Genomic DNA, 12,634 nt, shown 5'->3' on the forward strand with positions numbered 1-12,634 from the left:
CTACAGATAAATCCTCTTCTTTAAGCCCATCCTGGCTCACAGATAGGAAATTCCACTTTTTGTTGGACTAAGAAGCCTCCAGCCGCCCCAGTGCCACACTGGAAGAGGGCCTGTGAACAACAGAGTGTGCAGTTAACTGAGGCCGGCGTGTCCCCTCCTTGGAAACGCTGCTGCTCAGACTTGGCACAGTAACGGGCTAAATTATTTATCCAGGCGGAAAAGAGGGAAAGCAGCTAAGAGCTTCCTGAGTTTATAGCCTTGATCCCTGGGTTCGTACTGAGACAGGAAACAGGTCAGGCTCCATAGGCAAAGAGAACAAAAAGGTTCCCTCTGAAGTCCTCTTATGTCTGCGTGAGTCCCAACCAGGGTGAAAATAAGCTGTTCCCATCAATCTTCTCGGATTCACTGAGTACCGTGTGTCAGGCACTGTGAGATATAAGACAGATGAAAAGTGGTCTTTGCCCTCAGTGAGCCTGTAACACATCCACTAGGCCAGAGGAAGCCGAGGAGAAGTTAACTTTCTGGTTCATTCATTCCAGACCCGCACATGTCAGGCACTGTGCTAGGTCCTGGGGTGCAGCACTGAAGGAAGATAGGAAACCATATGATGATGGACGGAAGGACCATCCGACCAGCATGACGATGGGAAAGGAATTAAATAACACAAAAGAGGAAATGCCATGAGGTGTCACGTGATTAATCTCTAAGTGACACATTGGGTAAAGGCCACGTGATGAGAGCAGTCTCGGTTCTGGTCTTGGTGTTGCTATAAACAACAGAGCCAAGCCCTCACCCACACCCCACTGCACTGACCCTTCCAGGACCCTCCACGGGTAGCCTGAGGACAGCACTCTCCCAACTTTGATTGGTCGTGTAGACCCAGTCACCAGATTGGGCCTGCATGGAATGAGGTCACCAATGAGAGGACTGTCTCTCCTTCCAGGGGATTCACCTCCATCCCAGGAGCCACGCTTCAGATCAGGAAATATAGCCCTGACATTTAAGACCTTTCATTGTGGTACAAAAAAGGTCACCTACAAACTTGTGCTTCTTATTACAGTGGATTGGAAATTCTTATGCCATTACTTTCCCATGGAGCGTTGTACTTAAAGTCACAATTATGTAAATAATATTTCTGCTACTTGTGACAGTCTCTGGACTTCTGAGTGTAATTTGTATCTCTTTTAAGGTACTTGTCATGATGTCGCTATCTGTTTATTTGTGCGTATGGCCCTTTGCACCCCATTAATTTCTTTTTTTTTTAAAGATTTTTTTGATGTGGACCATTTTTAAAGTCTTTATTGAATTTGTTACAATACTGATTCTGTTTTATGCCCTGATTTTTTGGCCGCGAGGCATGTGGGATCCTAGCTCCCCGACCAAGGATCGAACCCTCACCCCCGGCACTGGAAGGCGAAGTCCCAATCACTGGACCGCCAGGGAAGTCCCCACCCCATTAACTTCTTAACGGCAAGAAACATACCTCACTCATCTTTCTCAGCTCCTCATCACGAGCATGCTGCCTTGCGTGTAACAGGTAATCAGGGAATATCTATTGAATGAACTGTGTCACTCAAAAATGGAAGACGCATCACGCATTTGTGTTTGGGGCTTCCCTCTGACCCCCAAACCTGAAATTTACCAAAGATTGGCCCTGCTCTAATGGGGAAAAATTCCTGCCACTTAAGAAAAGAGGGAGAAGGACTTCCCTGGCGGTCCAGTGGTTAGGACTCTGCGCTTCCACTGCAGGGGGCCTGGGTTCGACCCCTGGTTGGGGAACTATGATCCCGCATGCCGTGCGGAGTGGCCAAAAATAAAAAATAAAATAAAATAAACAAGAAGAGAAGGAGAGACAGGCTGGCAATGATGGGGATGGAAAGGATGTTTGCCTCTTTAGCCAGGTCTGTGGAATCATAACGAACAGGAAGGCAGATGTCAGAACCAGGTCACCCTCACATTCAAACCGGAAATTCTTCCTCTAAAGGGAGGGTCATTGTGTGAGCCAGTGTTGGATGTTGTAGGTTATAAAGCCTGTGCTGGAATCAGCCTCATGGGTGAGCACAAACAGATAGAACACTATGGATAAAACGAGATTAGCCTTGGCTATGGAGTGCACAGTAGACATTACCATTGCTTACAAATTATCTCAGAAGAACCACCAGGCAAGAGGAGCACACCAAGGTCCATGAGCCTGAGATACAGACCCTGCAGAAAGGGGGCACTGCCCACGGGGACGTCTCAGCTCTGGTCACCTCCTTTCTGTGTCACCCTCTGCAGGTGGAATCGGCTGCACAGGTCGAGACAAGGGTCAGGTTCGAAAGTGCCTTGACGTGGTGGAGATCTACAACCCGGACGGGGACTTCTGGAGGGAGGGCCCACCCATGCCCAGCCCCCTGCTCTCACTTCGCACCAATTCTACCAATGCAGGAGCCGTGGACGGGAAGCTGTACGTCTGCGGGGGCTTCCACGGAGCAGGTACTGGTCGAGTTTTAAATGTTTTGTAACCTCCTTTGATGTCGATTTTGACCTCCCTTAACTGACCCAATGAACAACCCTAAGAGCAGGGTGGGCACTGGCAGAAGCAGTGACCTTGGGCGACTCACCAACCTCTGACCTTGGGTTTTCACGTCTACAAAGTGGGGCTACTCCCTCCACGGGCTGTCATAAGAATTAAGTGAGATCTGGTCTGTAATGTGTCTGGCACACAGCAGACACACAATAAATATGAGTTGAACACGACAAGAGGAGAAATGGGGGAGGGAAGGCTAATGCCAGACTGTAGGACTAAAGGAGAGATTTAAAAATATGAAGAGGGACTTCCCTGGTGGGGCAGTGATAAGACTCTGTGCTCCCAATGCCGGGGGCCCAGGTTCAATCCCTGGTCGGGGAACTAGATTCCACATGCTTGCCGCAACTGAGAGTTTGCATGCCGCAAGTAAGGAGCCCACATGCTGCAACTAAGGAGCCCGCCTGCCGCATCTAAGACCTGGGGTAACCAAAATAAATAAATAAATATTTTTTTTTAAATAAATAAAAATATAAAGAACACAGGGAAATAGGGGAATGACCAGAAACGCAGGGGGTTAGCTCTGCATTTATTGATCTTTACTGAAATCCTGCCCTCGGAAAACTCTCTTACTCCCCATTACTGACACGAGAAATAAATTGCTTGAAAGCCTTTCTAAGATAATACCTAATCTACGTGTTCATTACCAAACTCAGCTTCCACATATCTAATTGCTACCATCATTGCAATCTACAGTACGGATTTATAGTTTTTTAAAGTAACGGAGATTTTTATTCTTTATTTTATTTTTTTTAATATTTATTTATTTGTTTATTTTGGTTGGCTGTGCCGGGTCTTAGTTGTGGCACACGGGATCTTGTAGTCGAGGCATGCGGGCTGTTGGTGGTGGCATGCAGAATCGAGTTCCCCAACCAGGGATTGAACTGGGGCTCCCTGCCCTGGGAGCATGGAGTCTTACCCACTGGACCACCAGGGAAGTCCAGGGAGATTTTTAAATATGCACAAATTTAATAAGTAACTGTCTCCAAAATTTGATTAGTTGCATCAGTAAGTAAGGCAGAATGCAGTTACAGTAAAAATGACTAACAGTTTAATTCTAACCTTCCTAATAGAAGTACTAGACCAGGACATATCCAGGAAAAACATGCCCCAGGAGTACTTACAATTTTGGAAGCATGCCCAATTAAAATAGAGCTGTCCCTGCAGCAAAACCAAGCCTGCTATACACCTCCCTTCATTTTTAAAGCACATAATTATATGTAAGTTAAAGAATAAAGTTTTCCTTAGAAATTAAAAGAGACTTAGGAGGTATTTGAACCAAATACAATGAGTGGACCTTATTTGGCTCTTGATTCAAACAAATCTTCTGGAGAAAGATATTTTTCAGGTAATCTGGGAAATCTGAGTGTGGACTGGAGTATTAGATGATATTAAGGATGGTTAATTTTGTCAGGTCACAATAATAATGGCACTGTAGTTTTATATGAAAGAGGAAGAAAAAGGAAAACCGTTATGAACGATGAGAGACTGTGTAGAAGTTTTCATGGATGAAAATGATATGCTGTCTGGAACTTGTGTTAATCTACTCCAGCAAATATTTTTTAAAAAGTGAATGGGGATGGGGGGCAAGAATAGATTTTACAACGTTGGAAAAATGTTGATCATTGTGAAAGCTGGATAATGGCTACAGGGGCTTTCTTTACTAGATTTTTTTTTTCTTTCCGTGCCACTCAGCTTGTGGGATCTTAGTTCCCTGACCAGGGATCGAACCCCAGGCCCTTGGCAGTGAAAGCGTGGAGCGCTAACCACTGGACTGACAGGGAATTCCCTATTTACTGGTTTTTGTATTCTTGAAAGTCCCCATGATAAGAAGCTTCAATTTTTCTTTCTCTATTTGTTCTTCAGAGAACTTTCCAAAACTTTTTTTTTAACGGTTCTAATATCTTTTATATTACACATCACATGCTTGTGTAAAGGTAGTAACCTGTCACAGTAGCAGGAAACCTGGCAGGGCATGGAGATCTTGTAAAGACCCTTGTTGGAGCCCCGTGAGTGAGGAGGCCTTGGAGGAGACAGGAGAGCGCCCAGGTGCTGAACCACTCGCCGCCCCACCCCCCCACTCCACCCCGACTCCCACCAGGGTCCTGCTCTCCATCCCCTGGCTGCGGGCTTTCTCTTGACCAGAAGAGAAGGGCAGAGAATACAGAGGGCGGCCTCAGGACCTCCAGAGCAGTGGGGGGTAATTACTGTCTAAGGATCTAGAAGATACTCTCTTTTGTCTTGTTACCTTGTCTTATCTTCCTTTGTATAATACTGAGTTAGAGAATTGATATCCCCAGTTTTTCAAGAATGTCTGAACTCACGCTCTGAGCCAATGTCTTTTCTTGGAACTCTAATGGACTAATAATGCTTCCAGCCAGAGGGAAAGGGATTTACTATGTGAGCTCTCAAAGTCCCTTTTAATTATTTGGTTTTAAGATGGAAGATTGTCCGGGATTAGCTGAGTGAGGTGTCAATGGGGTTTTACGGAAAACAGAACAATTGCATAATAGCGTGCCCATTACGAACTAGAGATCTCACCGTCAGACCTAAAAACAGGCACTGAATTTTCTCTCCTTGTGTGACACAAACCTACTCATCCCATTTATTTACTCAAAAAACCACAGTCAAGAAAGTACTCTTTTAATCTGTTTAGTTAATTCCATAAAAATGTATTGAAACAAACTGTTTAGGCACTTGGGCTACAATTTTGAGACACTCAACGGCTGATGGGACAGATAGACACCAAAACACGTAATAAACATAGTAATTGGATATTGGTTAAAATAGTAGGTTGAACACCTTCATTTTCTCCCACGTCCCACGAAAATGACAGTAAATGGAATGAACACAGCCAGACAAAGAGAAGAGGAGAGAAGGCAACAGCAACACAGTTTTGGAAGCAGGGAAGCAGATGGATGAGTAACTGCCCAGACATGAGACAGTTCAGTGCTAACCTGGCAACAGGAAAGGAAGCACGAACCACAGAACCCCAGGGAGTCTTGGGGGTGGACGACAAGTCTGGAAGAGGGAATGAGGGTGACGCTGAAAGCACGAGGACAGCGGCAAAACAGGAAGACCCCCATCTCCCGCCCTTCCCTCGACCCTGAGATAAAGCCCCTCCTGCACCCCAACAAAGACCGAAGCTAAGGATGGGGGTGGGGCAGGCAATCAGTACCAACAACAGGGAGCTGAAGAGAACAGCTACATACTGAATCTTGAGATCATCAGCTTTCTTCCTTTTCTGGCTCCCAGACGTGGGCAGCCATAACCTCCAGGCAGGAGACTGGAAGATTCTTCTTTGGGGATCTGACCAGCCCCAAAATAAGGCAAAGCCAAATCACCCCATAGAGAACCTCACAGAAAAGGCTTCCGTGGTATCCCTCTCTTAAAGATGAGCAAACAGCTGGGGCTCATCAGACCTTTGAGGAAAGCATGTACAGAAAAGACAGAAATCAAAACATAAAGAAGAAAAGCACCTGGAGGAAACAGGCTGTGCCAGGAGGAGAAGCGTCCTCGGAGAGACGAAAGAAAACGTCTGTGAGCGCGACAGGAAAAGGATACTTAAAAGAGTTCTTGGAGGTTACAAATATGATAGCAGAAATTATATATACAATAGAAAACTTGGAGTGTAGAGTGGAAGAAACTTCTCAGGAAGCAGAGCAAAAAGCAATTAGATAGAAAATGAGAGAAAGAGAAAGTAAGTCCATGAGGTCCAATGGTTGAACAGGAGTTTCAGTGAAAAATAAATAGAGAAAATGGAGGGACAAAAACATCTATGAAATAAATTAGGAAAATTTCCCAGAACTAAAGTTACCAGTTGAAAGGAAACACCTCATCCCCAGCAGCGTGGAAGAAAACGGACACGAAGTAAAGCACATCCCTGCAATGTCACAGAATGCCGGGGACAAATGAGGATCCTGAAAAGCTGCCGGAGAGAAAGGACTCATCTCGTAGAAAGTGTCAGGAATCAGAAGAGCACCACACTTAGGAAACATGACACTGGAAGCTAGAAGAAAATTAAGCTAAGGCCTTCAAAAACCCTAGAGGAAAGTTATCTTCTACCTACACTTCTGTACCTGCTGAACCTCTAAGTGTGGGAGCAGGTTTTCAGACATGCAATGTTCCCAAAATTTATCTCCTGTGCTCCCTTCTGTTAGGTTTTGCTTCACCAAAAACGAACACCTAAGCCAAGTACTAGTGGACAGGGGGCCAGGAGACAGGATTAAACACAGTGGAGGGAAGGATGTTGAGGGGAGATCCAGGGATGACAGCTTGTACAGTGGCCTGAACAGCCAGTTCAGAAGGCAGCTGGTCAAAGGCTCTGGGTGGGGGGGGGGGGGGGACTTCCAGAAGAGAAAACTGATCAAATCTTAATGTTCTGCAAGATTTAGACACTTGGAGAAGAGCAATGAAAACTAACAAAAATAAAACAATTGACTTGAGAGGAAACAAGCAGTTGTGCAGGAAAGGAGTGTGCCACCCGTTCATGTGTGAATAGCATTGATAACAATCACATCTAATCATGTCAGTGGTAAACACGGAGCCTCAACCGTTCGGGGGAGTGGGGCAGACACGGTGGGGATGTGGAAGAAAGCTGAAACCACATTTTCTACAGTGGAAGTCAGGAGTGCATGGCTTCATCTGAGAAATCTAGAAGTTGCAATAGGGACTTCCCTCATGGTCCAGTGGACGTGGGTTCGATCCCTGGTCGGGGAACTAAGATCCTATGGGCCACGGGGCAACTAAGCCCGCGTGCCACAACTGCTGAGCTCAAGCGCCTCAACTACAGAGAAGCCCGCGTGCCGCAAACTAAAGATCCCGCGTGCCTCAGTGAAGATCCCGTGTGCCGCAACTAAGACCCGACACAGCCAAAAAAATAATAATAATAAAAATAAAGAAAATAAATTTTTTTTTTAAAAAAAGAAGTTGCAATAGTATAAAATATGTTATTTATAGATGACAGTGTTCAGTGCCAGAAGAATCAGCCAGGTTGAAAGGCAGAAAATGGGGAGGTGGGTAGGAGACAACCATTTTTAAGGCCTGAACCTTGTTAGGCTGTTTGGCTCTTTAAATCGTGCGCGTGTATAACTGATAAAACAAAAGCAAATTTGAGATACATAAATAGAGTACATGTAAGAGAGGAACAACGAGGGGAGTATTAAGGAAAATATTAGCAGGTGAGCCTGCTGGGAGGTAATCCTCTGTGGGTCTCATGCATCTCTGAGCATCTGGGAGCAGAGACACTGCCTGCCTTTGTTCCGGACGACCCTTTCAAGCGTGTCTGTACAGCAGACAACCTTAGAAGAGAGAGACAGTGTCTCCCCCCCACCGCAAGGGCCATTATAAAAGCTTCCGGTTCCTAAGCTTAGGGCTCCCCTCCTACAAGGCAGTCCACTGATTGTACAGGTGTCGCCTGACACTCTCCATGCTGCCCTGTGGGATGTGCGGCTCAAATAACTGTACTTTTAAAATGCAGACACGCTGGCTGCTGCTGTTGCTACGAGTGACCCTGTCCTTCCTCTATGACAGGAGTTTCGTGTTGTAAAGTCTAAGACTCTTCACAGTTCTTCACAGAACTGTTGAGTTCTTTGACTCAGCAGAGGAAAGACAGAATCAAAAACTCTGTTCTCGACCCCCAGCACACAGTGAGGAAGCCAACATTATGTTTCCAAAAGATCAGAGCTCATAACACCAACTCTTCACACACTTACAGAATATAGAAGAGGAGGGAACATTTCCCAACTCTTTCTATGAGGCCGGAATATCCCTGATAGCAAAACTGGACAAAGACATGCCAGAAAACTACGGGCCAATATCCCTTATGAACACGGTTGCAAAAATGCTCAGTAAAATACTAGCAAGCTGAATGTAGCAACATACAAAAAGAATTATGCATTCTAACCAAGCAGGCTTTATGCCAGGAATGAAAAGTTGGTTCACCGTACAAAAATTAATCAGTGTAATACACCGTATTAGGCAGACCTGCTCTAAAAAAAGAAAGTTACAGAAAATTCTTCAAATGAAAGGCAAATGGTATCACTGAGAAACTTGGAACCTCAGGAATCCAAGAAGACAAAGAGAAATAGTGAATACCCGAGTAAATATATTGGACGTTTTTCTCCTCTTCAATTCTTTAGCACATGAATGGCAGTCGACAGTAAAAATTTTAACACTGTCTGATAGTGTTCTCAGTGTGGGTTAGCGTTACACAGAGAGGACTGTCTCCCTTATGGTGACAATTAAACGTAATGGGGTAGGTAGGTTAAGGGACTAGATGGGAGTGAGGGGGGTTCCTGCACCCACTTGAAGTGATGAAGTATCAGTGAAATTGTCTGTTAAAAGTTACTGTACTCCTGGGCTTCCCTGGTGGAGCAGTCATTAAGAATCCGCCTGCCAATGCGGGGGACACGGGTTTGAGCCCTGGTCCGGGAAGATCCCACATGCCGCGGAGCAACTAAGCCCGTGTGCCACAACTACCGAGCCTGCGCTTTAGAGCCCGCAAGCCACAGCTACTGAGCCCACGTGTCACAACTACTGAAGCCCGCGTGCCTAGAGCCTGTGCTCCGCAACAAGAGAAGCCACCATGGTGAGAAGCCCACGCACCACAACAAAGAGTAGCCCCCGCTCGCCGCAACTAGAGAAAGCCCGTGCACAGCAACGGAGACCCAATGCAGCCAAAAATAAATAAATAAATATGTATTTTTTTAAAAGTTACTGTAATTCTTAGAACAACTACCAAAAAACAAACTATACAAAGAAGTATGCTTAAAAATTCAAGATAAATTAAAATGGGATATTTAAAATATTCACGTAATCCAAAAAGAAGAAGGAAAGGGGAAACAGAGGAGCAAAACATAAAAGAAATAATAAAACAGTGGACCTGAATCCCAGTGTGTTGATATTTACATGAAATACAGTGGTCTTTTTTAATATATAAATTTATTTATGTATTTTTGGCTGCGTTGGGTCTTCGTTGCTGCGTGCGGGTTTTCTCTAGTTGTGGTGAGTGAGGGCTACTCTTTGTTGCGGTGCATGGTCTTCTCATTGTGGTGGCTTCTCTTGTTGCGTAGCGCAGGCTCTAGGTGAGCGGGCTTCAGTAGTTGTGGCTTGCAGGCTTCAGTAGTTGTGGCTCGTGGGCTCTGGAGTGCAGGCTCAGTAGTTGTGGTGCACGGGCTTAGTTGCTCCATGGCATGTGGGATCTGCCCGGACCAGGGCTCGAACCCGTGTCCCCTGCAATGGCAGGCGGATTCTTAACCACTGCGCCACCAGGAAGTCCCAATACAGTGGTCTTTATCAAATCATTTCACCTCACAGACCTTCCACTTACTTAATCTCATTTTTTTAAGTATTTTTCTTAAGAAAAAGAAAATAAAAAACTAATTTTCTTGAAAGCACCATTTCCTGTTTGAACTCCTGTGTATCTTGAAGGGTAAAACACATTCTATGTTTCTTATAAATAAGCCCAGGGAATTCCCTGGTGGTCTAGTATTTAAGACCCCACGTTCCCAGTGCAGGGGGCAGGGGTTCAATCCCTGTTCAGGGAACTAAGATCCCGCGCAATGCACGGCGCGGCCAAAGGAAAAAAAAAAAGGCCCAGAATACTCAGAAGTTTGTTTATAGTCATTACTTGGGATGCCAATTACCCCTTGATCAAAAGTGGTTTTGTACATCCACTCCTTCAATCGGTGGAAAATATAAAATCTCTGATTAACTAATTGAATTTCCAGACAGCGGAAGACTGTTTCTGTGCCATGTGATTTTACAGTACGCTGATGTACCGCAGCGGGCTGCAAAGGACTCCCCCCCGTCCCAACCTCATTCGCAGAGGCAACTGCACGTCCTCAGACGGTCGTGTGGCTTTGGTTCTGGTTTTGCCCAAACCGGGTCCCTCCTCTAAGAGGTGCTCACTGCGGTCGTGCCTTGGTGACACTCATCACCCTCTCCTTCCTGCTTGAGTCGGGGGCAGCTATATCACCCTTTTTGCTGACCGTTGGCTCCACCTCACTAGAGAGGGTAGGTAACACCCCCGCCTGAGGACAAGCCCACCAGCTGGACAGGCCAGGTCAGCCTGCGCTCAGTAACCCATTTTATGATTTATGATTGACTCACATACCTATTCATTCAAAATGCAATGGAACTTGAGATGGCTTATAGACAGGCACACAATAAGATAGAAATTAAAATAAATCAGGGGGCTTCCCTGGTGGCGCAGTGGTTAAGAATTCGCCTGCCAATTCAAGGGACACAGGTTCGAGCCCTGGTCCCGGAAGATCCCACATGCCGTGGAGCAACTAAGCCCGTGCGCCACAACTACTGAGCCTGTGCTCTAGAGCCCACGAGCCACGACTACTGAGCCCACGTGCCACGACTACTGAAGCCTGCGAGCCTAGAGCCCGTGTTCCACAACAAGAGAAGCCATGACAATGAGAAGCCTGCACACCGCAACGAAGAGTAGCCCCCACTCGCCACAACTAGAGAAAGCCAGTGTGCAGCAACGAAGACCCAACGCAGCCGAAAAAAAAAATCAGGAAATGGGATGAAGGGAAAATAAAGACATATACACACCACTATATATAAAACAGATAAACAACAAGGACCTACTGTACAGCACAGGGAACTCTACTCAGTACTCTATAATGACCTATATGGGAAAAGAATTTAAAAAAGAGTGGATATATGTGTGTGTATAACTGATTCAGTTTGCTGCGCACCTGAAACTAACACAACATTGTAAATCAACTACACTCCAATATAAAATAAAAATTTTTTTAAAGAGGAAAAAAAAGCAAGCCAGATGGGGGTAAAGTCGCCCGCGCTCTCATGCACTGGCTGTATGAGGACCGCCAGTTCATCTCTGGTCCCTCTAGAGGCCAGGGTTGAAAGGCCCACACGCCCAGCTATGGATTTGCAGTGTCCTCAGAGGGGAACAAACCACTGCTAGAGGGGCACAGCTTTTAAACGTGCAGAATTTCTCCCCGTAGCCTCATATAGGGCACGGGGAAATGTCCTCAGTAATATTTCTGTAATAAATAAAATGCAAGTCAGCATTTCACCAAAGAGCACGTCAGAAAAAAAAAAACCTCTATAAGGGACTAAAAAATATCCCACGCTTTCAGTTTTCTGACAGTCTCACTGAATTGAACAATGAGATCTAGACTAAGGTGGTGCTTCTCAAGTTTGTCCACCGGAGTATCTCCAATAACAGGGAGCAGCCCTAAGGCACGTGGGGCTACAGCTGAGGCGTCTGCCACACCCACGGCATGCCTTTGGCATTCTCATCTTCAAACGCTCACGCGAATTCTTTATTTGCTTCATATAAAATAACGTTTTCAACTGCTGACCCCTGGAGGTGGCCGGCCTCAGGGAGAGTTTCCTGACTCCTCGAGTGAGTAAGATGCTGCTGCATTAAGTGTCTGTTTTTGGAGAATTAACTGAACTGAAACGAGCTGACACTGAGTTCAGCCACCGGTTTCTTTTTTTTTTAATTTAATTTAATTAACTAATTTATTTATTTATTTATTTATGGCTGTGTTGGGTCTTCGTTTCTGCGCGAGGGCTTTCTCCAGTCGCGGCGAGCGGGGGCCACTCCTCATCGCGGCGCGCGGGCCTCTCACCGTCGCGGCCTCTCCCGTTGCGGAGCACAGGCTCCAGACGCGCAGGCTCAGTAGCTGTGGCTCACGGGCCCAGTCGCTCCGCGGCATGTGGGATCCTCCCGGACCAGGGCTCGAACCCGTGTCCCCTGCATTGGCAGCCAGATTCTCAACCACTGCGCCACCAGGGAAGCCCACCGGTTTCTTCTTCCTTGTGAGAGGACAGCATTTCAGGAGCCCAGGCTCACACACATGGGTAGGTACACAGCTCGCTCTCTGAGCTCCGTTAGGGTGGGAGCTTAGGAGACCACCGGGCTGGCCCACCGCGGTGAGTGCCCTGTCAGGCGGTCCTGGCGGGAGCCCGGACCCCCAGGGTGCCTTCTTCCTGAGTCCCCAGCCACACCCAAGTCTGGTACGACTCAGTACACTCTCCCCGTGTCCCAGTCAAGAAAGCTCACTCATTACCTTCTTTACT

The 12,634-nt window shown here is 46.3% G+C and overlaps 1 protein-coding gene across 1 annotated transcript in view; it reads left to right on the forward strand.

The window, feature by feature from the left end:
- Positions 1–12,634, forward strand: part of KBTBD12 (kelch repeat and BTB domain containing 12) — a 44,053-nt gene that overhangs the window by 27,106 nt on the left and 4,313 nt on the right. The window contains exon 4 of the mRNA XM_068558991.1: positions 2,278–2,475. Coding sequence (XP_068415092.1) covers positions 2,278–2,475 — 198 coding nt within the window. The remainder of the gene's footprint in view (positions 1–2,277; positions 2,476–12,634) is intronic.

Source organism: Eschrichtius robustus, chromosome 12 (assembly GCF_028021215.1).
Source record: "Eschrichtius robustus isolate mEscRob2 chromosome 12, mEscRob2.pri, whole genome shotgun sequence".
Taxonomy (NCBI): Eukaryota; Metazoa; Chordata; class Mammalia; order Artiodactyla; family Eschrichtiidae; genus Eschrichtius; species Eschrichtius robustus.